At 36.2% G+C, this 26,809-nt stretch overlaps 3 protein-coding genes across 8 annotated transcripts in view; 2 read left to right on the top strand and 1 right to left on the bottom strand.

Annotated features, from left to right (window-relative positions):
• LOC135700972 (tyrosine-protein kinase receptor torso-like) overlaps positions 1-26,809 on the top strand; it is a 152,117-nt gene that overhangs the window by 71,205 nt on the left and 54,103 nt on the right. The window lies entirely within an intron of this gene.
• Positions 244-11,876, top strand: Hgsnat (Heparan-alpha-glucosaminide N-acetyltransferase). The gene is made up of 6 exons (XM_065221680.1): positions 244-493; positions 552-682; positions 753-877; positions 7,461-7,843; positions 10,847-11,130; positions 11,188-11,876. The coding sequence occupies exons 1-6, from the start codon at positions 359-361 to the stop codon at positions 11,837-11,839; spliced, it is 1,710 nt and encodes a 569-aa protein (XP_065077752.1). The 5' UTR covers positions 244-358; the 3' UTR covers positions 11,840-11,876.
• Positions 11,961-25,957, bottom strand: LOC135701000 (uncharacterized). Of its 3 annotated transcripts, XM_065221702.1 has the most exons (4): positions 25,736-25,957; positions 25,380-25,577; positions 15,173-15,398; positions 11,961-12,659 (listed from the first exon to the last, which is right to left on the bottom strand). In XM_065221702.1, exons 2-4 carry the CDS (start codon positions 25,574-25,576, stop codon positions 12,198-12,200), a joined length of 885 nt encoding a protein of 294 aa, XP_065077774.1. In that variant the 5' UTR covers position 25,577; positions 25,736-25,957; the 3' UTR covers positions 11,961-12,197. The 3 variants fall into 3 exon arrangements, with proteins under 3 accessions (XP_065077774.1, XP_065077773.1, XP_065077775.1); XM_065221701.1 differs by lacking the exon at positions 25,736-25,957 and having other exon boundaries at positions 25,380-25,653; XM_065221703.1 differs by lacking the exon at positions 25,736-25,957 and having other exon boundaries at positions 15,173-15,383; positions 25,380-25,651.

The following is a 26,809-nucleotide window of genomic DNA, read 5'->3' as shown; positions in this document are numbered from 1 at the left end:
AACTCTTGAATGCATAGTGAAAGCTGAATCGCGATGATTGAAATCAAAATGAGTTTTCATTAAGATAGAAACAACAAACTTTAGTATCGATTTGTTTTCATTTTGTTATCCGACTTTTCTCGGGAAACTGCTGCACTTGTATGAAAACCATTACAAGGCAGACAACTCAACAGAAAGTGGTTTACGTTTTTTTTTATTACTGTTGCCATTTATGTACACTTTCCTTTCGATTGGTAAGTTTATTCAAGTTTACAGTGTAGGCAAAGTCATCCTTTCGAGAGGGGAGTTAAGTTTCAACTTGATAAGAGGATGACATCGGCGGTCAGTTTCATGGTAACATTACGTCGGTCAACATAGGATGATTGAATATACGGAGCGCTATTTCCGTGGGTTGGATTTGTGGTCGTTGGGGGTTGATGAAGCTTTCGTCAATGCGACTATTAATGGATTGCGAAGCTATTTCGTGTACTCAATATCGGATGAATGTGATAAGGTAAGCGTAACAGTGGTCAAGTGGTGTTATTATTGTTTATATTGGATTACTTTTGCAGTGTCCCTATACGAAGGTTCGCGAGATTAAACCGGCAAATGGTGATGGCAATGTTTTCAAACTGGACGTCTCACGGAAGCTAGGATTTAAAATATTCGATAGAAATCTTGGAAAATATGCATTTGACAACGAGTAAGTTCTGGGGAAATTGTGTGCAAGTTAATCTTTCAATACTAAAGAGTACTTTTTTGTTTAATTGAAGATCTTTTGTGTGCCAGTTTGACGCAAATTTGGGAGAATTCGGTGTATATGATTTGACAATTGATGATAGTGTCACACGATTTTGCTCGTTGGAAACAGCCAAACAGCCAGTTAACATTTATTTGCGTAAGTTCGATTATATTATGGAGGTTGAAATGCACAGTTATCTTGTGAGATAGAGATTGACAGTTAGGCAGTTATCTTTTACACCGTGACAAATAAATTCCCAATATATATTTCATTACAATAAATAGACTAGGGCTTAGATCTAGTTTTGGGCCTACTAAGCACAACCCGCGCTTTGCCCCTATTTTTCGAGTGGATTTTTTTTTCATAAAATGGAATATTTTCACTGCAGACGCCTTCTAAATGTATTTACCTTTCGGTAAGTATTGTAAGATTTGATATAGAGTAACAAATTGCTGAGATATTGTTACAAATCTAACATTAAATTCTTGACTCCAAACAGCCTACGGATTCTAAACTCGGCCTAACGCATTGAAACGCCATTGAATTCACTTAGGCCTATCGGATGAAGATTAAGATCGGAGCGCTTCTTTTGTTTTTGAAAATAATGGGTGCAAACATACATTCACGTGTTCTTATTTGCTTCGTTCGGTAGCTTTCGAACTAAACGCATAATTGACTGGTTAACGCTGAAATTTTGGATTTATTTGATGTGTTCTGCTCGATAAGTTAAAATGAGCGATTTGGTCCATGTAGTACTCTACCAAAGACATCATATCAAGAAAACTGGCAACTTTGCCAGTATCCAAGGGACAGATACAGCAGCGCTGCACTTGGGTGAAGGTGGAAACAGCGCATGAAATACGAGCAAATACACAAACCTTCCTTCGTTTGAAGCATTTACCTTTGAGCGGCAGATGACGCAATTTTGCCTGTTTCGAACGGTTGTATTAGAAAATGGAAGAGTGGCCAGTCTTCTTGATACGTTGTCTTCGTGCTGTTGCGGTTGCGGTTGTTGAATTTTCTGGCAATTTTTTTTTCCAAAAAATAAATAGCAGTTTTTTTCGTTAAAATAATTCAGTTTTGTTCAAAAAAGGTATTTACAGAATTCCATTTGCAAAGTTGAACACAGTGAATACATTTTTATGAATTAAAAATAAAATCGTTCTCTTGCACCTTAACATGTATGAAAACAATTTTTTTTTACACGGCCATATTTTTCTTTTACTCCGATATTCGACTAAAGCCAAGCTCGATGCAAAAATCAGACAAAAAATCAAAAAAAATATGGTTTTCTGACTTCACAACAGGAAACGAAAATTGTAGAAACATGTACCCGCGTAAAAAAGGGTTGGGAGTAACAGCTTAATCTATTATCAAACTGTCAAATTTTTCGCAACGAAGCAGTTTTGGATGCCTTGTGTGTGCGCGGCTTATAAGTCTTCTGACGAAAGAAGTCATCGCAAGTATAATCATCATTTTTTTTAAAGCTTTATTAAAGAGATGTTTAGCCTTAGGCTAGTTCATCTCTAAGTATAATCATCAGTGGATTAGCATTTTATTTTATTTTTCCAATTCTTTAAAGCATATTAGTAGACAAGGCTCTATTTTTGGCCTATGGATCTAAGATTGGGCCCATCGCTAAAAATCTGCTATTTATCAATTTTATCTAGATGAACGCGTCATTGGGACGGTACTAATGGATATTGTTGGTCGCTATTGAAAATTTAGTCGATTGTTGATTTATGTAGGGACCCAAATTAAGGGCATTTAAAGTGATACTCTAAGAAAGCCTCAGCGTGAAACTTTAAAAGCACAAATGTCAGCTTCCACAAAACATACAAATTTGAAATTGCTACTCCTTGTTTGCTGTGCTACTACAAACAGAGAGTAGCAATTTCAAATTTGTATGTTTTGTGAAAGCTGACATTTGAAGTTTCACGCTAAGGCTTCCTTAGAGTATCACCTTAGGCCGACATTACATCCATTTCCCCTATAATATAGTCGATTAGTTTCAAAATTGGTTCCAGTCTCTGCAAACTGGTTTATCATTTTGGAAGTGTGACTGAATTTTTTTGTCACGTAGTTTATTACTTATAAGCTGTTTATTGTTTATGGAAATCATGCACCTATGAGTTAAATGATTCAAAATCAAATAGGGCAGATACGGCTCTATCTAATTCACAAACAGTTTTTTGCGACATTACAAAAAAATCCAACCATATTTGATTATATTGTGGTCAATTTAGTTAAAGTTTAGAATACACTCAAATCCTATATGATGTTGTAGCAAATAACTCAAGGAATATTTATTAAGAACATTTGAAAACGCAATCCCGATGTTTCACACCTCCATTCGATGATATTTTTAATAATCGGCGGTATGATGGCGTGATTTTTTTCTCTGTAAAAAAGTTTAAAGAGTCATGAAATGTGTCAATGAAATTTTGGCTGTTAGTTGCCCAAGTATTTTAAATGTATCGGTACAATTTTGAACGGAATTGGTTGAATCTGTTAGAATTTTGAGCATTTTAGCGAAATGCTTCGTTTTGGAACAACCTATTTAAAAATAGAATTTCCTGGAATACTATAAACTAAATATGCTGAAATTTTGCTCATGGATTGTCAATACAAAGTTTTTTCATGTACTTTAAGTTTCACTAAAATCCGTTTAATGCAAAAAATATTCTATCAAATTATTTACACCATCTGAAAAATTTGACAAGCTTATATACTTTTGTCCGATCTGGATTTTCACTCTGAAGACAAAAGTATATAACCTAAAGATTGTACTCGAAACTTTTTATTGTTTGGGTAAAAATTGATTAAATTGAAAAAAAAAACTAGTTTAGAGTGTAATGTTTACAATGTGCAAAATTTCGTCACAATCTGTCAAGTGATTATCGAAATGGCTTCCAAGCAAGAAGTGCTTCGACAAAAAATATGGGAGCGGTCGTGGAAAATCCAGGCCAGGCCAACAGTTTGGAATCGACCATTTGACCGTGTCCCGAGTGATAAAATCGTTCAAGGAGACCCAGACGACCCAGCGATGACCTGACAGCGGAAGAAAAGCGAAGACGACCCACCCCGTGAACGCAAGGAAGGTGAGAGATTACTGAAGCGCAATCCGAGCCTTTCGATTCGGGACGTGGCCAAGAAGGTCAATTCTTCCGTCTGGTTCGTCCAGCAGACAATGAAGCGGGCCAGACTTCATGTCGTCAAGGTAAGGAAGGCGCCTAACCGAACCGATAAACACAATACGGTGGCCAAATCCCGCGCCAGGAAGCTGTACCGCCAGTGGTTGGTGCAGCCGAAATGCATCGTAATGGACGACGAGCCGTACATTAAAGCGGACGCCAAGCAGATCCCCGGCCTGGATTTTTTCGTCGGAAAGTCCTGTCTGGCTGTTTTGGAGGAGTTCCGGAAGAAGAAGGTCGATAAATTTGCCAAGAAGTACTTAGTGTGGCAGGTAATCTGTGCGTGCGGAAAATTCAGCAAGCCGTACATAACTACCGGCACCACCAACGGCCAAATATATAAAGAAGAATGCCTCCAGAACCGCCTGCTGTCCTTTCTCCGGTCGAAGGGGACACTCTGTTTTGGCCGGATCTGGCATCATGCCATTACGCGAAACCGGTGATGGAGTGCTACGAAGCGAACGATGTTGTTTTTGTGCCGAAGGAGGCAAATCCGTCAAACTCGCCAGAACTTCGCCTAATAGAAAAATTCTGGGCGAATATGAAGGGCAAGCTCCAAAAAACAGGGAATTTCTTCAAAAACGACAAGGATTTGAAGAAAGAGTACATGAAAGTGAGTAAGAAAGTTGGCGCAAGTGTTGCACAGGATTTGATTAGTAGCGTTAAGTCCAAGGTGCTGGCATTTAGCCTAGGAGAGGAGGTTGAATAAACCAACATTGCAAAAACATGGCTATTATGTGTTTATTTATTCCCTGAGAGTTTCAAAAATATCCGACTTAAAATGAATATTTGGTGATCATTTTTGTCTGTTGCATTTTTTTTCGAGTACATTTTTACTCACGCATTGCTGCTGTGTGAAAAGAGGTTATTTACTTTTGTCAGAAGTGTGAAAACCCAGGTCGGACTAAAGTAGATAACCTTACCAAATTTTTCAGATGGTGAAACTTTTTTGTACTTAACGGATTTTAGTAAAGCTAAAGCAAAAATTCAGCAGCAAATTTCATTTTTGAATAAACTACTCTATAAAGAAGCGTTTTGCTAAAAATGCTCAAACTTTTTACAGCTTCAATCGATTACGCTCAAAATTGTACCGGTATATTTAGAATACTTGTTCAACCACCACGATTTAACAATTCACTGAAGTCTTTTTACGCGGTTTTTTTACACGTTTTTTTACACTTTTTTTTTATACGGTTTTTCGCGATTTACGCGGTACGTTTTTAACGATTTCTCTACAACGATACAACCTATCTACTTGATTCCAATCACATTATCCGTTTCAAACTATAGGTAATCGATGCCATGTTCTTAATAAAAAATCACAAGTTTTACAATCAATACAGAAATTTTTAAAATATGTTTATATGGACCATATTATGCTTTAATTACAAATGGCATCTAAATCCGATTTTTTATAAAACATTTAAGCATGTGAAAAATCAAAATCTCGTAGGTTTTTCTACACGTTTTTTTTTTTTACACGGTACTCATCCCCGGTGTAAAAAAAGACCTGAGTGTATTGCATGGTCTTCCGAAAAGTTATGGCTCTTTGAACTTGTTTGGAGAGCTAAAAAAATCGCGATGTTATTTACTTATGTTCGGTATGGTTTAAAAAAAATCTTTCCTAGAAAGCCGTGTTGCATCGTGCTACCATAGAGATAACTCTAAGGCCAGAAGGTCCCGAAGAAACGTGCTCTACTTTTTGGCTCAGCTCTGGTACTATCTTCGGTCACAAGCTAATCGATGCACTCATTTTATCTGTCAAAATTTCATAGCGAATCAAAACAAACATAGTGTAGTACTATAATTTCAACTTGAATTGTGTACGTTAATCGATTTGCTTGGGACCAATCGCCTAGTCAAGTACTGAGCCAATTTAAATCGTTAGTTTCCACCGGTTGGTAATGCCGTGCCAATCGCATTTCAATGAGTTAGATTGGAATTGTAACTCATAAAACAAATTTGGAATCAAGAAGTAGTGCTATTAAAAAAAAAATTAGAACAAAATATGGCAAGGAAAGTGATCTAGAACTAATCCTTGGTAGAAACATGCCTTGAGGTGACAATTGAAAACATTTTTAGTCCTGGACCTTTAGCTCTACTGCAGAACCAGCAACCCATTTCAGAATGCATGGCAATTCATGTACATTCAGAGGTCACTTTCACATACAATAAGCCTCGCATGTAAACATTTTCGTTTCGCTATCAATTCTAGATTCAAACACATAATGTTTTCAAATACACATACGCGTACGTTTAGTAAAAGAAAAACGACCGAAGCATAAACCGGCTAGCGTGACGCTACAGCAATACAATTATTCAATCCCAATTCTTGCTCGGTAGTTTTCTCAATAGTGTACAATATTAAAACACTGATAAATTAATCATGATGAATCTTGATTTATACATATGATAATAATGAAAACCAATTTACTTTTTCCTTGGTACAAATTAAATCCAAGCGAAAGAGCCTACTTCGCACTCGGAAATTAGTCATTTTTTATGACCTAGAATTCAAAAATGAGTCCAAGCTTTTGAATTGTATACTTTGCCTATGCACAGTTCCTGGTTTAAAAAAAAAGTGAGATGTAGATTTATTTTCTTATGTCACATATCTTTTTTTTCTAATGGGTATACAAAATATGTTACACCTTAATGATTTGTCTTTTTATAGAGCCTTCTTCATATAGAAACTTCTAGATACGGAATCTTAAAAAAATGTCCAAATTTTAATCCTCCCGTAAAAATATAAGCCAGGCTGAATTCCCATTCTTTTCGAAGTCTTGAGATCTCTATTATTATTTATTTTGTTGTTATGTTAATGTGACTAGCACTTTTCAGGTCATTCGTGACTTGTCCGGGGTTGAGATTTGCACTTGTGACATACAATGCAACGTAAGAGGCTAGGATTTAGTACCAGGGCTGTCCCCACCTTGATAAATTTGTCTATGTCCCAGAATATAGAAGATTGTTTCTAGTTTGAAGCCTATTTGATGCTGAGGATCATTTGTATATATTTAATGATAAGCTTAAAACTATCGGTAGTTTTATATAGGGGAAATGGATGCAATGTCGGCCTAAATGCCCCTAATTTGGACTCATACATAAATTCAGCTATCGACTAAATTTTCAATAGCGACCTAAAATATCCATTTGTACCGTCCCAATGACGCGTTCATCTAGATAAAATTGATGAATAGTAGATTTTTAGCGATGGGTCCAATCTTAGATCCATAGGCCAACATTAGAGCCATTTCCCCTACATTGACGGTTTTCACCATTGATTACATTTGTCAGCATTGACATGCATTCACTATGATTCGCATGCCATTATACCTACGGTGAATACATTTTCATGCAGAAAGTGATCCTTTCAGTATGCTAAATACTTCAATTAGTCATTAGGCCTGATTTTGGCGCTCTCATTAATCCATTTATAACGCTTACACTATTCATGTCAAAGGAAACTACGTATAAAGCTGTGCATTTCAACAATCACTTTTAATTGGGCATACACCGCACCTTAAACCATGCTTTGATTTCAGCTTTCCTAACCATCGCTCTCGTTGTTCTGGTCCTGACCACTGTTTTGACATGCGGTTTAAAATTTTACCATCGAATCAGTTCCACACAGTTACCACTCGCTCCAGCAAGTCCCACTAGTGAACCGACGACTAATGAACCACGAAAAGTGCGTTTGCGAAGCTTGGACACCTTTCGGGGAATCGCTATTATGCTAATGATATTCGTCAACAGTGGAGGTGGCCATTATTGGTGGATGGAACATGCCACTTGGAATGGATTGCACGTGGCTGATCTAGTGTTCCCGTGGTTTTTATTTATAATGGGCGTTTGTATTCCAATATCCCTGCGTTCACAAGTCGGTAGAAATATTCCTCGCAGAAAAATTCTCGCGAATGTTGCTATGGTAAGTTGGTATATTTTTAACATAGGAAATTATAAGAAAGGAAAACCATCCCAACATTCCATATTTCCACGAAACCCGTGAAATTCTCTCTTGTTTTGATGAAAAAAAAGTTAAAGAATTGCATTTGGTCATATACATGTGTTCAGCATAGAAAATTGTAATTTTTAGCGATAATGCAAATTATTATAGCACATTCTCAACACAAGACTTACATTCTAATCTTTGAGTTGGGTTAGTGAGCCAGTTATAGCATATGATATGCACCAGTTTTGGCACAATCCCATACATTCAATGGTACCAGTTTTTGACCCTACCAATGTGAATCATTTAGACCATGACTGATACATGACAAAACTGGTGCAAATTTTTAGCAGTTGCATAACTGGCACTACAAGAACATTTATGCAAACATATATTTGATGTAATTCACGAATGATACATTTTAATGTATTATACTATACATATACAGTTATTCCATAGCAAAATGATATTTTTTTTATTTTTTTTAGAGTGACTTTCATCCTGGTTCGTCACTTTAAAACTATATAGAGATTCTAAGAACCAATATATGGTTTTACTGTGGAATGGCTTATATGGGATATATTTTTTTAATTCAATCGATATTCTCTAAAAAGCTTACAAAATCCAGCATTTCAGAACATCCGTGTATTATGAGTGACCTGAATTTACTCTTTGTATGCTATGTACTGAAGACACACGTGTTGCTTGTATCACAGTTCATTGAGCATGCCTTGCCTGATGGTCTTAAATAATTAAATTCTATTTCCTTTACCTCTAATTGAAAACTGGTATGCAGGAGAGTTAAAGCTACAATTTCCTACATGTGCTTGATAGCTGCACTTCCCTTATAATACAGTGAAATGCTAGACATGAACAAACAGTTTGATTTTTCCATAGTAATGTCCAGATAAACGTCAAAAGTTTATGCAAATGCAGACTTTAATCAAATTAGTTCGAATTTTAGGAAGCTATTTGGTACTTGCGAAGCGGAAAATTTCAAGTCTTAAATTTAATGGAACACATTTGTTGCTGCAGTTCTGCTTACGTGATTGATGAAATGGAAAAGATTGATATGCTTAATGTGGGCTTAAATACCCCAAATATTGGGCCTGCATTTAGAAATTATTAGCGACTTTTTAACCGAACTATCAACAGCTGAACATTCTCATTTCAAAAGCTGTTTCACTATTATATATTTTTAAAACACTGTCAGCCTTGTCTAAATTATCGAGTCTTGCCATTGCGGTGAAGTTTTCCTTGTTTTGATGCTTATGATGCTAATGAATGAAAATGCCTGATTTTTACTGAACAGTTAAGCTGTTGAAAGTTTGGTAAAAATTAGGGAAGTCGACAATCATTTCTAAGTGTGCATACATTATTTTCGAAATAAAGCATTTTTAAAACATTGTTCAACCAATTTTTGCCATTTGTATTGTCCTGATGACATTTTGCTACTAAGAAAAAAATAAGAACAGAAAAATTTAATCTTCCGATCCCTAAAAAAAAAACTTCATAAAAAAAAACATATTTTGTTTAAACATTTATTTGTTCTTATACTACGTTCGTATAGCTGCTATCACGTAATGTAAGCTATCTTGTTAACAAATATCATATATATGATTTGAACAAAAAGTATTACGCAATATCAGCAATATAGTTTGAACATGGTATTACACAAAACTGTACAGTTGTCAAAATCTTGTCAGAGTTCAATTTCATCATCTTATAGTACGTGACGCTTAATTTTGAAGCGTTAACAAATCAAAGTTTTCCTCGATAAAATCACATCCAAAAATGCTCTAAGCCGTGATGTACTTTGCTGCCGAAAACGAGCGTAGAAAGTTATAGTTTACCCCCGACTTGGAATGAGGTCTTCACTCTTTTCAAAACATTGACACACTACATTTTCATTTCAAAATTAAAAAAAAAGAAAACAATCAAACGCGGTGTTAAATTGTTTCAATCGCACAAACTAGCTTAAGGGGAAGCTCACCGGCCCAAAAATAAAAAAATATTTTCGGTACGTTTTTATTTTTCTAAAAATATTGGGAAAAATTATCAAAAATCCAAGAAAATCAGTTTCTTCCTTAGATTTTTGTCAAAAATTACATGCAAAAAAAATTTTTCTATCCCATCATGAAAAAAATTGGACTCTCAGAAAAACCGAAAAGTTGATGTTTTGTGGTTTTTTGAGTCCAACTTTACGCCATAATGACTTATAAAACATGTTTTTGCACGTGAATTTTCTTTAAAAAAAATAGAAAAAATGTGATTTTTTTAGATTTTTGATACTTTTTTTCAATATTTTTAGAAAAATCAAAACGTAATTTTTTTTTCGGAGCGGTCTGCTTCCCCCTTAAATTGTGTTAGTACATCAAGAAAAACGATACACACTAACAGTAAAAATTAAAAAAATTACCATTTTGAATGTAACAAAGTGCTACATTTTACAATAGACTAGTGGCATACTAGTGGTGATAGAACTTTGAAAATTGCAAATTTTGATTTTTGTAAAGTATGAGAGAAATTTTTTTGAGTGAGTAGTCTACCGTTGTGCGAAATGTCAATTTCTTATAATTGAAGGTGAAGTTTCATGGCATTGAATGGTATACTTACGTCAGTTAATGAAAATGTTTGCAGTTCATCAGTAATTTCGATAAATATTAATAAAGCTCGAGAAGCTTCTTAGCTTGTATGATACGAGAAGCAGTTCTTTAACTTTTTGATATAGGTAAAATACAATGAAAAATAGTTTTGGGAAACTAGCTAAATAACAGGTCGCTACTCCTATTTTGGACACATTACAAACTTTATATATTTATATTCATCATTCTAAACACATAAATAAACAGTTTGACAAAATCCTAAACATTCTTCCAAAATTTTAAAATTATATTCATCACAACCGCACTTGAGTTATAGAAAATTTAAATAGAGTTGATATGCAAAGATAAACCATAATATTATTAATGTATCTTTCAGAGGTCATTCAAACTATTTTGCATCGGGCTGTGCTTAAATTCGATCAACGGTCCCAAAATGGCCGAATTGCGATTGTTTGGTGTATTGCAGAGGTTCGGCGTTGCGTATTTTGTTATTTCTGTGATTCATCTTTACTTCTACACCGAGAACATACAACTGCAAAGCAATTTAGCTAGGCATAACATTGATATCCTACGCTTATGGAAACATTGGGTCATCATGGGAGTTATTGTCCTCATTTATCTGTTGATCTTATTTCTAGTTCCCGCCCCAGGTTGCCCAAGGTAAATTAAAAAAAAATACGATCATCAGTCGTAGTCATAGCAACACGATCTTTTCAGTGGATACTTCGGTCCGGGAGGAAAACATCTGATGGTGTTGCATCCCAACTGTACCGGTGGAATTACAGGATATATAGATCGTATCATTCTTGGCAACAACCATATTTACCAGCACCCAACTGCTCGATACGTATACGATGCGTTAGCTTTTGATCCAGAAGGACTATTTGGATGCCTACCAACGATACTGCAAGTATTCCTAGGACTGCAATGCGGCATGCTCATACTTACCCATACGGAAGTTACTGCTCGAATCCGGCGACTAACCGCCTGGGGAATAGTTCTAGGATTACTCGGTGGAGTTTTGTGCAGTTTCAGCAAAAATGACGGTTGGATTCCAGTCAACAAGAATCTCTGGTCACTGTCCTATGTTATGACTACAGGTTCGCTAGCATTTTTCCTATTGCTTATCTGTTTTGTTCTGATTGATGTGAAACGAATCTGGAGTGGGAATCCGTTCCTGTATGCGGGCATGAATGCAATTATTTTGTACGTAGGACATACCGTTTTCCATAAAATGCTTCCGTGGCACTGGAGAATAGGGCTTATGAATACTCATTTTATGTTAATGTGTGAAGCTCTTTGGAACGCCGTGCTATGGAATGGAATCGCTTACTATTTGTTCGAGAAAAAGATATTCTATAGCGTGTAAGTCATTGAGAAATGTAAAATAAAAATATATCATCGTATTTTAATATGTGTTTTAATCAAAGTGTATTTTCGATGCTGTGATATCACAGGAACAGGACATTTCACAAGCACAGAAGGAATCATTATGTTTCGAATACAGTTTATTGCATAAATTTTCTTACTTACTAAAAAGTGGAATTGTTCTTACCACTAAATATATCCAATGAAAGTTTCTCCAATCTAATAATGCTGTCAAAAAGGACCAGTATAAAAATACCGTGAGCTCCCTTTGCGGCATACGTGTATAAAATGGGCAACAACTAAGTAGTCTTTTAGTAGCTAGTTTGTCTTATTACGACATAGTACGAAGCAACGACGCTCTACGATATGCTACAATCCCAACACACCAAAGAGTAGTACAGGCACGTGACCAACTTATCCTCTTTGTCCTTGTCATCCAACTCGCCATCTTCCCTTGAATCGGAATGATTTTTCATCTTCTTCTTTTTCTTCTGTTGTCGAAATGCATCCAATCGGGGCTCATCGGCAGGGGATATGATTTTAACTGCATCGACCGCATCATTATCGTTGATGTGATCGATCGTGTCGAGGTTTTCACAGCTGTCCTTCTTCGAATTGTTGTAGCTGTCCCGTCGTCGATGGCGGCGTGCCTCACCGATCGCAAGTGTGGCGGAATTGTGCGCGTAATCTGCAGATCGACTATCGTTGTTGGAGGACAATAGGGAAGACGCCGATTCTGCATTAGAGTAGTTACGATCTTTCTCTTCACATTCGTCTATCAGCTCCAGCGTGTCGAATTGATTACTGCTTGGAATGTCTTTCTATAGAGAGTAAAAAAGATTTCGCTATTAGTTCTAGACACATAATTGAAATAAGCGAAACAATCAAACCTAAACAATGACTTTAAACGAAAATTTCTCGAGAATCAAAACACACCCACATGGAGGTTGCTCTTCCAGATGCGGGTGTTAGATTGCGTCGATGTGTTTTGATTCTCGAGAAATTTGCGTTTAAACTAAGACTGACAACTTTACCAGAATCCAAGCGGCAGATACAGTATTGCTGCGCTCGAACAAAAGTGGAAGTCGCGTTCGCGTCTTCTCTGGCCGCGGCCTTAAGCGACAGATGACGCGATTGTACCTGTCTCACAGTGATCGTATGAGAAAACGGCAAAGTTTCCAGTCTTCGGATTAAAGCCATTGTTTACGTTTGGTTGTTCCGTCTATTTCAATTGTTGTTCTAGAGTTTACGTTTAAAGGGTTGTGTAAATGTGTGTCGCTTCAGTTGAAATGCAACTAGTAAGTGCTTATAATGATTGATTCAATTAATTTTAATCAAGCCCTTCCTTCCAAGCACCGGTGGATCGACCATTTTTAGATCTTTCCTATGTTTGGAAATACAGCTTTAAATAGTCAGCATTGATTGGAGACTCGCTATGTGCTCACTTTTGTTCTCCACACATATTTTTTTTTCCTCTATCATATGGTATTGTTTGTTCGCAAGATTGTTCTTTTATTCGCGAGAAATCGGCGATTAACGTATTTGTTTACAAAAGCAATTACGCCCAAATCTCAAATTTCTCCGAATCTAACAGCTTGTTTACGCTTTTCGTAGGAGTATGTATTTGAGCGCTGGTCAGTAATGTTACCAGATTTTTCAGGAACGTTACAATTTTTCATACAGAATATGTAGTACAGTTAAGAGATTTTAAATTAAAAATATACAGATTTTCTACCTTGAGCCATAATTTGTAAATCCAGTGACATATCAAAGCATATTAAACTTGGGTATATCTCTATAGTTCCCAGGATCCTGCGGGCTGTAGGTGTTCTCACTGAACGTTAGCAGAATGTCGAATTTATCACGGAGATAAATTCCGGGTGCCTCAGAGCAAGTAAATAGTATCAGTTTCGTTTTTGACAAATGCATCTAGAATATGTTTGAATAAGTCCAGTGATGCTAGATGGCAGACCTAAGGACCTTTAAGAGCCCGGAGGACTTTATAAATAGGCTCAGGAGACTTCATGGCGAATCCAGAAGATTGGCTTGACAATCTACAACAGTCGGGTCTATGGGTTCTAGGGATGCTTCTGAAAACTTTGAGAAGAGTAAAGCATATTTTTATTAGGACCGGTGAACTTTTTGTACTGTCAGGAGAACTTCAAATATGATGGTCTAGGACCTTTAAATATGCGTCATATTTTGTAAGATAGACAGTTTTTAATTAGGTGAGTACAAGTTTAATTTTCTATCGTGTTAAGTTGATTTGGACAACTTAACACGACAGAGCATATTTTGCTCACCGAATAAAGGCGTGTTTGTGATGTTTTGCTGTACCTGTTGTAAACCTTTAGTTCATTCTTTTCCTTTAACTTGTTAACGATACTCCATGTTGCCTCAAATGTTTTTTTTTTTTCTTTTATATTAGTAAGCTCCAACCGATATTATAGAGTTGACTCTAAGCAAACATTTTGCAGATCATACAAACAGTGCGGTATTAAAAGTTAATGCGTTTTGGAGTTTACCGCCATTAAATTACTTATCTTCTCAATATGGGACACCATTACGGAGCATGAGATTTGACCAAATTAGTTTTATTTTTTCAAGCCTCGGCTTGGTGAGGGGCTAGGTGATGCGAGCTGTCAAATAAAACCATTTGTTTTCTCTCCCGGTTTGAAGAAACGAATACAAGTATTTCAGTCCATCAATATAAGAACATATTCAAGTTAACCACGAATCATTCTATTGATGATAGTAGTGAAAATATAAGCCAGATTTATGGGGACGGCCCCATCGTAGTGCTCATCCCCGACATCCCCAACAAGTTACGAATTACTCACATTTTTTTAATAATAAAATGAAACCACATTTGTTTCCAAAGCATCAAAATCATTTCTCAAAACCTTTTTCTGAAAAAAAAAAAGGTTCATTATGCTTCTCCACCATAAAAATAAAATACCATACCCAAACGATAACCAAAATAATATAACAAATGGTTTGGATGATAACCTAAACACGTCGGTAAGCATATTAACCATACACATTTTATTAGGATATTCTCTTTCATGAATTTGTGTGAAATATTGTGCTGATGAGTTGAACTTAATTTCCTTCGCTTTAGGTGCTGTCCCTCCCTCTGATTGGTTCATCTATGTGCCATCAAATCTCAACGTTGCCCCACCGTGAGATCAAGCTCGCTCTACATGTGCTTTCCGTACAGTAGGGGTAAGCGCATCTCACGTTGTGATTCAACACCAACGGTTTATTTCTTGTAACTTGAGGTACACACATTTATAACAAACTGATAAGATGTAGTTACAAATAAAACACTCACCTTACTAATATCACCATTCAAGTCGTTCAGAACAACTAACTCCACGACCTGTGTCCCGCCTGTGCTGCACGATGCGGTTCCATCAGCATTGAGTTCAACGGGACTAGTTTTGCTTGAGCTTGCTTCGTCGGTTTTGTTCGCTGCCATTGTAGCCAAACTCATGGCACCCGTAGCCGTCGCCATGCCCACGTCCAGATTGTCGTGAAGATCTCTGAAATAGAATTTCCTACAGGTTTTTCCACGGAAATCACAACACAATACAGCAAAGTCGATCAATTGGCAACTGATCTTAACGAACTATTCGCGGCATATTGTTGGGATTAGTGTGAAATAATGCACAGATTGACCGCAACGAACATGCTCTCGCGCTTTGTCACGTCTGTCGGGGCTTTAAAGTATATGTAGCAGTGGTAGAGGCAAAGTGCCCCACACCATCAGAACAAAAGTGAGAAAATAAGTTGCCCACCATATGACAATGGGTCACTTTAGCAATGCGATGTGAATTAATTTTCGGCTCGCCAGCAATTATGTGGTTCAAGGTTTCACTTTTCCACCGACAACGGCACGCAAACAAAACAAGTTCGTTTTTTTTTGTAAAGTATGCAAATGTTGCTGCGTCGCACCAATACACGTCGTCGTCGATATTCGTGAATAAAAATATTGAACGCAGCAATAGACGACGTCGACGGTAACGATGGTGATGACGATGACGATGACGATGATGGTTGAACGTGAATGAAGAGAAGAGAGGAACAACGTGCATAACGAAGTGAAATAAAGAGTGAATGATTTGCTGACCAGTAAATGACTGTAGAGTGAGTGTCAAAGCAAATTGTAAAGAAATTCCAATACACAAACTGTAGATGATGATGAATCTGATCTATGTTGGTAGATTACTCAACAGGAGTAATCTCGAAGTCGTTTGTAATTTTTAACCATTTTCGTTATCGTAATTTGCAAATGTATATTGCCATTCGGCAGGAATTGAAAAAAAAATCTGAATAAATGATACAAATATTCCATCTTTCAAGCCGTATGCCTGACATTTTGGAAGTCACAGAGACAGATGAGAGACGCGTATTGCTGAATGAATTTAATTGCATTACCAGATTGGCAAATCAGAACAGCTTCACGGGTTCATAGTTGATTCACAACGAACAAAGGTGCATGTGAACCTGTATTGAAACATTGAAACTGTATATGTTGAGTTTGTTTTTGTCCTCCAAAACCACAAATTGATTCTATTACTAGAAACAACTCTCAATCACACTAGGTACACGCTCAATGTCATTTATCATCAATTGCCAATTGATTGTCGCAGAAATTGAAAATGGCTGTTTTTTTTTAATTAGTTTACACACGTACTAATTCGCGTAGTACTGTGATTGTGCACTGGGTAACTTCAGTAACAAGACTAATGGTATGTCACGGATCCCGTCTGCTCCAGTATCTTAATCTTATCAGGTCCGAAACGATATCACCGTTATCATCTATCAGTTTCTTTTTTGCTTTACATTTTGTTCTATCGAAAAAACGCCCGTAGCGTCGAAATGTAAAATATCGCGGTAGATAAAACACTGCAGATTGCAATTTAGGTGTATGATATGAGTTCATACTTCAGTTCATACTGTTCAATAGTTTACATGGCAACATCATCTACTATGTCTTTGAAGAGAGCACGGGGCAAGTCAGGCAGATAGTTGCATTTTTTTTCTCTACCAGGAGCCAATCATTTGATGCCCTTACACACGCTTGCTCCTACTCTCAACATAGTGCTGCTTGAAACATTTCTAGAGATAGATATTAATTGGAAGCTTTTTATGCCAACCAATGAATTGCATGAATTTGCATAACGTGTGGCAAGCAGTCACGGAAAGCGAGAAAAAGTGCAACTAAAAGATTTTCTAGAACAGACCGAGAATCAAACCCACCGTTTCAGAAGGGAGTGAGGGGGTGGCTATGCCGCCCTCCGCTAAGGATGACAAACCATAAGAGCGAATCCGGAGAGTTTCTTGCAACTTTTCGATGAAATTAATTTCATTGATATTTAATTCATAGACCTGGCTTCTCCCTAATTTAGTAACAATAACTAATTTCAGTGTTTTGAAAATTTCAAAAGTTCAAGAATCAATTTTCTGACAGCCAGAATTAAGATAATGTTTTAAAGTCCACGTTCCCCAAAGTTTTCCAAACTCTCAGGTCTTTAGAATTATCCGATGTACAGAAACAAGAAGATATTTTTATTACCTGTCACATTTTTTTTTGAGTTATAGATGCTAACCATTACGCAGGGCCCGTTCCACAAAAAAACACTATTCCGAAGGTCACAAACTATTGAACTAAATGCATATAATTGCATATCAGTCTCCTTTGGATTTTCATCAATTTGAGATAACAACGCTATCCACTATCAATTGATAGTGGATAGCGTTGTTATCTCAAATTGATGAAAATCCATGGGACTCATATGCGATTATAGGCAGTTTACTTAGGGAATTCTTCATTCCTTTATTTAACGTCGGTCTCTGTTCCGCAATCTAGTGCCAATCACCGACGGATATCGATTGCCATCCATTGACGGCAATCGAATGTGCAAGGAAGGCAGCTTCCACACCTGCGTAGGATATCACACCCATTCAACACACATGGGCCGAGACCAACGGCTTTACTTCCCTTCCGAAGGAAGACGTGACCAGAGATTTCTATGCCTCAGAAAAATCCCACCGACCTCGGCTGGGATTGAACCCAGTCCCATTGGGGTGAGAAAGCAGTCACGCTTACCACTACACCACCGGCGCCGGCTATTACTTAGGGAATGCTGAGGATAATTCTTAAAGAACAGTGGAAGTTGTAATGAGTACAATCCCATGGGATTATTCCAATGGAACATAGAGAAAACTTCCAAAAGTAGTGTAGGAGAATCCAAAGGAAACTCCGAGGATAATAAGTCATTCTGAGCGCAGAGAGCAATTCCCTATAAATGAATTACGATAAGAACTCCAAATGCATCCTGAAAAAAGAACCAAGTGAATTCTGATCATAATTCAAAGTAAATCTCAAGATAATTTTAAAGGAATTTAAAGGAAAAATCCAACTCCGAGGATAGTTTCAAGGGAATTACGAGGAAGATTCCAAGAGAATTTTAAGAAGAGTATAATGAAACTTCAACAAGAATTCCAGGAGATTTTTTCAAGAAAACTTTCGAAGATAATTCTGAACAGAATTGCAAGGAAATTCAACGGAGAGTTCCATGGTTATTCTGAAACGGATAAGTGGAAGTGAATATTCACTGTGATTATTTTTGAGTGACATTGTGTACTAGCGCAAACTACTAGATTCGAAGTAATCACAGTGATTATTCACTTCCGGTAAGACATACATGCGTTTAAACTTTCCCTTGTGTACCTTACAGAAATTCTCTGCCAAATGAGTAAACGACCAAGCCCTCATCGATTTGGATGTAATTTTCAATATGTCTTCGGTCATCGGTCATTTCGACTCAATACTAATCTTTCAAAAGGCCGTATATGTTTTCACATATGTATTTATTAAAGAATCATAATTCGCTCTGATTGTAACAAAATTGTATCTGAGAAGAAGTTGTAGAGAATCAATTGAGAACTGTTAATTGCAATTTTTACGATGGGAATATGATTTTAGATTTTTTTATTGTCTTAAAAGACTACCAGAAGTACCTTCTGTCAAAGCTCATTTACGAATTGAAAGATCATAGGTGATCAGAAACGTCTCGTAAAATGGTATATTATTACTGACGACAATCGAGTGCCAGGGAGGTGGATTCCATACCTGGAGCCTATCGAACATGGACTGGGACCAACGGTTTGTTTTGTTATTGTTCGGGACCAGGGTTGTTAATGACGTTAACGTCTTCAATGCGAATTCCCATTAAAGATGTTAACGGTGACGTTAACCCGGGACGGTACTTGAAAATCCAGCTTCTCACTCTCCTTAATGTTTTTGGTGAATGTCCTTCACTTGCAGAATGATTTGGTTCGGAGTTTCTACCTTAGTTTAGCACCTTGTACATCATGTTTGTCCAACACAATACAAACAACCATAAACAAACAACAATATCCAGCGCTTAAAACATGCAGTGCACTTCATTTTTCAACTTTCTGTCAGCACATGCTCGGATTTCGAAACGCTACCCGATTGTCAAGTCCCGTCCTACACTGTACACAAACATCATCCCCTGATCGAATGAAACCTCAGACCATTCAAAACAAAACACCGAAATCGCTTTTTCGAATGATAGCTGCAACCGGATGACGGTTGTTTTGAAATCAAATGATTTTCCTCTCGAATACAGGATGAAACTTGTTTGAGAAGGGATAGGGCCTTCAGTTGAAATGCGTAATGCTCTCTGCAGAATGATTGTCATACTAAATGGAAATGCAGATGGTATTGGTTCAGCCCCATCACGCAAATCATTCAAAACGATGATGTAAATAATTCTATCGAACGTCATTTGCTGATCTGAGCTGACAAACGAGGTGGAAGCATATGCATCGCTATCAGAGCTGTTACGAACATAGGTAAAGGATGAAAACCAATGTTTGGCTAATTCGTGTTGAGGGGGCGACCCCGCCCTAATAAAAATTGTATGTATGTTAATTTGCGACGTGTTCTGGGTATCATCCAAACCATTTGCGGAATAGTTCAATGATTTGGGTTATCGTTCGTTTATGGTTATTTTTTATTAGGGCGACGTAGTGGTGAACATCCTTACCTCCCACGAGTTCAAATCTCACCCCCGGACAAGTCACGAATGACCCAAGAGTGTTAAAGTGACTATAATAAAAAAAAAAAAAATAATAATAATTCGTGTTGGAGGAGGTTTTCCCCACCACGAAAATTTTTTGTATGCATAATGGAATGGCTTATAATGGCTATTCAGTATGGAATTGTAGATTATCAAATTATAAATCTAATTAAAGCACTTGCATGTCACACTATTCTTAAATGTTTGTCCTCTGAGTGCCGTATGTTTTATAGCTAATTTTCAAACGAAAATCATCCTGTATCCAATGGCAGTCATATGGATGTTCATCATCTGACGACGAATTCAACCATAAGAAAATCATCCGAAATTCGAATGCATATTGTTGGGCTCGAGCAATGCAATAATCATTCGAAGTATTGTGGATGTTTTGGTTCAGTGTAGACGTTAACGATTAACAATCCTGGTCGGGACATAAATCACTGCGTCCAACACATTGATCTTTTGTTATATGTCCGTGTCCTTTATTTAGTGCATGTGGAATGTAATGAAATATACGTTTTCGATACAGTTCATAATTGCTCTTCTCACAAGAATACTCATTCAATGGTGATGTTCCGTACCATCCGACCGTACCGCCTCATCATTCACTGCCTCGTGAGGGTCTGAATGATTGGGAAGTAAACAAGTCACTGACAGCATAGCACTCAGTAAGAAGCTCAGTCACCACGTTGTAGTGTTATACACAAAAGTGTGCGTGAGACTGCTTACTACCTTTTTAAGTAGTTGTGATATCGCGATACTTGGTTCTTCTTCTTCTTCATTTTTATATATGGATGTTGGATTTTAGTGTTTGTGAGATTGCGCTTGAAGATCTCTCTTGAACTGTCAACCAAGTACTTATCGTGCAAAGTAAACAAACATTGCAATGCTATGAAAGGTCCACGAAAGGTATTGGAATAAAATATAAAATATAATCGAAGAAATCATAATAAACACGCAGTGAGCATTAAAATGTAATGGGATACGTATGGTAATGATCAGTAAAGAGTTTTTCTGCTATTTTTTGTAAAGATATTTTTTTTAAATCAGTGATATAATGATTTAATACCGACAAACCGACATGAATGACCATAGCAAAAACAATACAATTTCTGACCAAAGCACACTACTGACATCTGGCTCCGTGTTAGCGGGAAATATTTAGCTAAGTCATGTACCCCCATGTAAAAGTTATGAATTGGTTCGTGTCTGATCTATTCTGGACAAATTATTTTTATCTAGATAAAAAAAATCCTATGGTTTGACAGTTCGGATCACTGCACATTTAAATCGGCCGTTTACGATTTTTGGGTATAAGTCAGAACTAAGCGACAAGCGATATTTGCCAATGCATCAGAACCCTGGTCCAAAACTTTTGTTTCCAATCTACCCGGTATATGCATTAAAAAAAATCGAATATGATAACCTTCAAACTTACATAGAAATTTAATATAAAATCTTGGACTTGAGCAAAATTGAGGCGCATGGAAAAGCAATTTTAAAGATCTCGAATATAGACACTTCGGTAAAACCTCGGACGTATACACATTTTCATAACTGTGGAACCTAGACAACTGTTCTAGATCGTAGTCTCAAGAAAAATTCTCAATATTCTGGAACGACGAAAATTTTCCCACTTGGTAATAGACATAGCAAATTTTACATGCGTTTATAGTTTAAAATCATGATCTTAAAAAGTTGTAAGATTCTGGGATAAATTTGAGAGATATTGGACATTTTTAAAATGGTGGGACTTATAAATTCGCGATATCTACCACAAACAAATTAAAATAGTGGGAAATAATGTAAATGCTTCTGAAACATAGATAAGCTTCATTTTTTTTAAATTAAGGCTTGGAAGACTTTCAAAATGAGAAAGTAAAAAAGCCAGAATATGGAAGCCAGAGTTTTTTTTTAACGTCAGAAGTTTTGTGATAACCTCGGCAATGCGAAAATATGAAATTGCATTCGGGTTAACTATCCCATTCCAGGCCTACTAAGCACAACCTGAACTTAGTCTTTCTTAATCTAGCGTAGCTTAGCACCAAACGGAATGTTATTATTACAGATGGCTTCCAAATTTATTTACCTTTCCATATGTACCGTTATTGATTATTGTTGAAAATGGAAACCTATTTCTGGCGGCTCAACTTGGCCTACTGGTTTTCTTGGGCCTATTAGCCATTGGAACGCCATTGGGATTCTCTTTGGCCTATCGAACAGTGTAACTTTTGTTTTCGAGATCTTATTTTGCGTTCTTAAACACTTCGTCTTGCAGCTATTGAATAGAAGCATCGTATCCAACGTTTGTTTGACACGTTCACGCCTAAATCATAGAGATATTTGATGTTTTGTGCTCGATAGCTCAAAATTCTTACTTGAAGCATAGATTATTATTTCGCATAACTTGTGACCATGGTTACTTCCACTCACTTGCTATAAAAAATGTTTTTCAGAATTATGTCAAGTATGTTTTTGACACATAAAATCTGTCAATATTGCTTTCAGTGCGTCACAATCAGCAATTTTACGACTCGTTAGTGCTCACTCTGAGTGAACGCTCACGAATCATAAGATCGCTTATTGTGACGCTCTGATAGTAAAATTGACACGTTTTATGAGTCAAACACATACTTTAAACCCTCTTCTCGCTACTTACAAGTACAGCATATCTAATGATCTAATGATGGCATAATTAAAAAAAAAATGTTTTTATGGCAAGTGAGTGGAAGTAACCCTGCTTCTGACTTTAAACAAAACACGTTATTCTCAATGGAATTGAGAAGAGACATGCAAGAAAATTCCAGTGAGGATCTTTGGCAAATTTTCAAAAGAGTCTTTATGGAATTTAAAGACAAATTCCAGGATGATGATTTGAGAATGCTTAGCAATATTTCATAGTAAGTTCCTGAAAAAATCCTGAGAATTCCCAAATTTTTCTGTTTAGATTTCCAACACAATTCTAAGATGAAATCCAAAAACATTCTTAACAATATTCGAAGGATACATTTCCAAACGGTAGCCTTCAAAGATAATTTAGATAAATTAAAGGGAAACCTGGCGAGAATTAATATAAATGCAAAGATAATTGTACATTGAATTCTAGGAATTTCCTAGAGGGGATTACAAAAATGGTATACAAACATTTCAATTGAATGCCAGAGAGAATAATTACATTATTCAGGGGAATCAAAGAGATAGCAAATCTGAAGAAATCTTGGGATGAGTCTAAGAAAGTTCTCAGAAACACATGAATGAAGAATTATCTTCTATAAATGTAAAAATTATCTTATTCTGGTAATTCAGACATTGGAAATTTGCTCAGGCTCCGGGCATACAAATTCTAAATTGGATTTTAAAATTCATAGACAACTGTTCGATTTAAGATTTTATGCTTCCACAATAATTAAGATCCCGGTCTAGGAAAATTCTTCAAATGGGAAGTCCATTATAAGTCTGATCAGAAAAATCCTCCTGAGGGGAAAAAATATGAGACTCCGAAGTACCTGAGACTAAGGATATTTTTTATGATTATCTATCCCCGACTAAGACAAATTAAGTTGTTAAGTCACATCTGAAAAGCCCAAATCACTTTGCATACATAGGTAGAGCAAAGTTCTTAAAGGAAAAAAGTACATATAGCTAACAAGTTAGCTGAATTCGGTCAAAATATAAGCAACAATATTTTAAGATTGCAACCAGTTATTTCCCGATTCTCCCGATTTATCCGAATAAGTGCCCACCCTGCCGATATCTAGATCAAGGAGCTAAAAAATATATAACAATATGAGTGATTCTGTCAAAACCAATTGAAAAAAATTGCGTTACCATCGCAACTATTCTAATCATATTTTCCACGATGATTTACAATGAATCGCAAATTTGTTACCAAATCAACCGTTTTAATATTATTTTTTTTTTTCAAAAAAAATACTTTACTCTCAACATTGGTCGTAAAAAAGTGAAGATATAGTGAATAAATTTTTGGTATAAAAAGTGACATTTTAGTTATCGACTTGAAAATATTAACCTAGTCACTAGAATGTGACCTGACTAGCCCTGCGTGACCTGTACTGAAAAACACAGCTGCTTCTATCGACAGCTAACATATAGTTGTAGACAGTTAAAAAACATAAAAGTAAACGTTTTAAATTTAATTATTTGTTAGAAAAAAAATTAAATAAATATGTTCATTTATATTAAAATCAGTGTTCGTTGGCCTATGAATAATTTAAACATCCGATACTCAACGAAAATAAATTGATACTTATATATTTCCATAATGAAATAAATTTTCAGCGCTCTGTTTTAAAACATTCATTCATTTGTAAAATTGCAGTGTTTTTACTATGAACGTTTACTCATAACTTTGATTTAACTCAAACAAGATTCCTTTCTGGAAAAAAATCTTACTTTAGTGCGGCACAGGTTGTAAGGCATAATAGTTGGGTTGTTTAGGGGTATTGAGGTAAATACATATTCGTCATCTGCATTAAAAATGGAACCGAAATCCAAAATTTCATCAATTTTGGTACACTGGAACTATTTTAAATAAGTACGATTACATTAGCAAAAATCTTAGCGCCCCTCGGCGGGAATTTGTATGGGAGCGAGCTGTCAACGAATAGTTTTAGTGTCATCGATCAAAAATTTAAATCTTGATTTAAAAATCGAGATGAATATCTACGGGATTGATAAAAATATCGTTGTACTCAGAAAACGAAACTCTATCACATGATGTATAAAAAATAGGTATATTTTTCGAAGTTAATCAACCCAATTCCTGACAAAAACACGCTTTTCACATAATCAGTACATAAAGCAGAATTGAAATCTTTGCAAGTTATAACTGTTACTGAAAACGCAAAACAATTTCTCTTAGATCCAATGTAGGTTTAGATTTATCAAATCCTTGCCGGGGATGAAATTTGAACTCTTGATCCTCTAGCTGAGACGCATGGATCCTAACCGCTACGCCAGGTCTGTCCCACACCAACATAAATGTTTTTTTATTTATCTCAAAAGTTCGAAAATACGGTACTATTCCGTTCAATACGGTACGTTTTGTCAGCCTATCTAGGTGCACATTCAACTTGGAACCACATAATTATCACGATTGAAAATGAATTTATCAAGCATTTTACAATAGAACTAATTGGCTCATTAGCCTTATAGATATAGCAGCTTATGGTGTACCTATACATTTCAAATAAAGAACGAGAGCAATAGCATAGTTAGTAGGTTTCACATGCACTGCTATAGGTTTGCAAGATAACTACTTTTGAGTGACCTCCGTTGATTTTAAACACTAACCCGTTTATGACTAAATAAAACATGATTCGTCAGCGATTTTTTTTTGCACTTCATTCGATTCCACCCGTCACCCCTTAAAATCGGTTTATGAAATGGATGCTGCTAACTTACGCATTGATGATCTTTGTCTGGTTAACTGTGCCTCCCAGTGTCCAGGATTCGATTTTTCGCTGCTGGTTGGGTAGATATTGGGGAAGTCCGCCTTTCGTTGGATTGTAGACACCCTTGCGATTGTGCTTCTTCCTTCCTGGAATCCACAGGATCCGTAAGTTACTGGAACTTTTAGCTTTGGGACCTTTGGAGGACATTCTGGCCATCGTCAATTGAAATCAAACACGTAGGGAAAATATTTGAATCGTCACCATTAGCACAATTATAACACACAGATGTCCCATTGATTCCCAATGATGAGATAAGTAAAGAATGCGAATAAGATGATTGGAACTGATGAATGCCTCACTATGTACCTTTTCTTTAGATTCAAATCCTCGAACAAGTTTTATGCACAATATTTTTATCAAAACACATATTCATACATGTATCCCGTTATCTCACTCCTCTTATATTTTTGGGTAAATTTGCATTATCACAACATTCCCTGTGCTACTAACTCAAAGTAGTTTCAAATCAAAGCTGATAATCCATTATATGCACTAACCGCACTTTAAAACATCTTAATAGTCTTAAATAATAAATTAATTTGATCACAGACTAAATCGACAAATATGTCAACATCTACCATTTTACACCTTTGAAAGACGTCAAACAGTGTAAGATCAGTAGCTGTATGGAGTGTTCATTCGTGATTGGAATTTAAACACGTATACAGTCACACATAATGAAAGCTTTACTTTGTTTTAGTGTGTGCAAAATAAGTTTCGTTGAGATGAATATTTTCTATCCACGTGTTTACCCATACGATTGCAGTACACCGGTGCATGTCTTAGCATAATGTGTTACCCCATAAATTACGATAGTAAAGCAAAAAGGAGCCTCAGTTTGAATTTGATTTTATTTTAAAGAATATCTATACATAACTGTTCACTAGACACCAGCACTACACTAAATTTTCACGGTTTTTACGAGATATTTTAGGTTCGTTTTACTCTTTATTTGTTCTAACGTCCAACTAAATTACATTTCATTATAATCTTGGTGCTCCAGCTATTACAGTAACTTATTAACCTTAATTGTTACGAAATAAATCTAAGTGTGTTTACATAGTTCCTTCTTTGGCAATTCTGTATTTTAAACAGGTTTTCTATACCTGTACGTCAGTATAACAATTGACATCTTAAAACTAAGAACTAAAACTAAATCTTATCTAAGTATAAGGGGAATTAATCGATGTTTGTATCATTGTATCATTATTCGAAGTTCTATGTACCTCAGTGGTGCTGTACCAGGGAGACAGCTTCAAACTATCTTCAGAACATTGTTCTGAATCCTTTAAAGTGATATTTTCCTGGTAGTGCAACAACTAGACCATATTGGCACAGCGTAAAGCATGGCCTGTCTCAAAACTTGTTTAAATATTAGAA

Source organism: Ochlerotatus camptorhynchus, unplaced genomic scaffold, assembly GCF_037179485.1.
Source record: "Ochlerotatus camptorhynchus isolate MF236.1 unplaced genomic scaffold, CSIRO-AGI_Acam_v1.1 ptg000146l, whole genome shotgun sequence".
Lineage (NCBI taxonomy): Eukaryota > Metazoa > Arthropoda > Insecta > Diptera > Culicidae > Ochlerotatus > Ochlerotatus camptorhynchus.
This window is presented reverse-complemented; position numbering and strand designations above follow the sequence as displayed.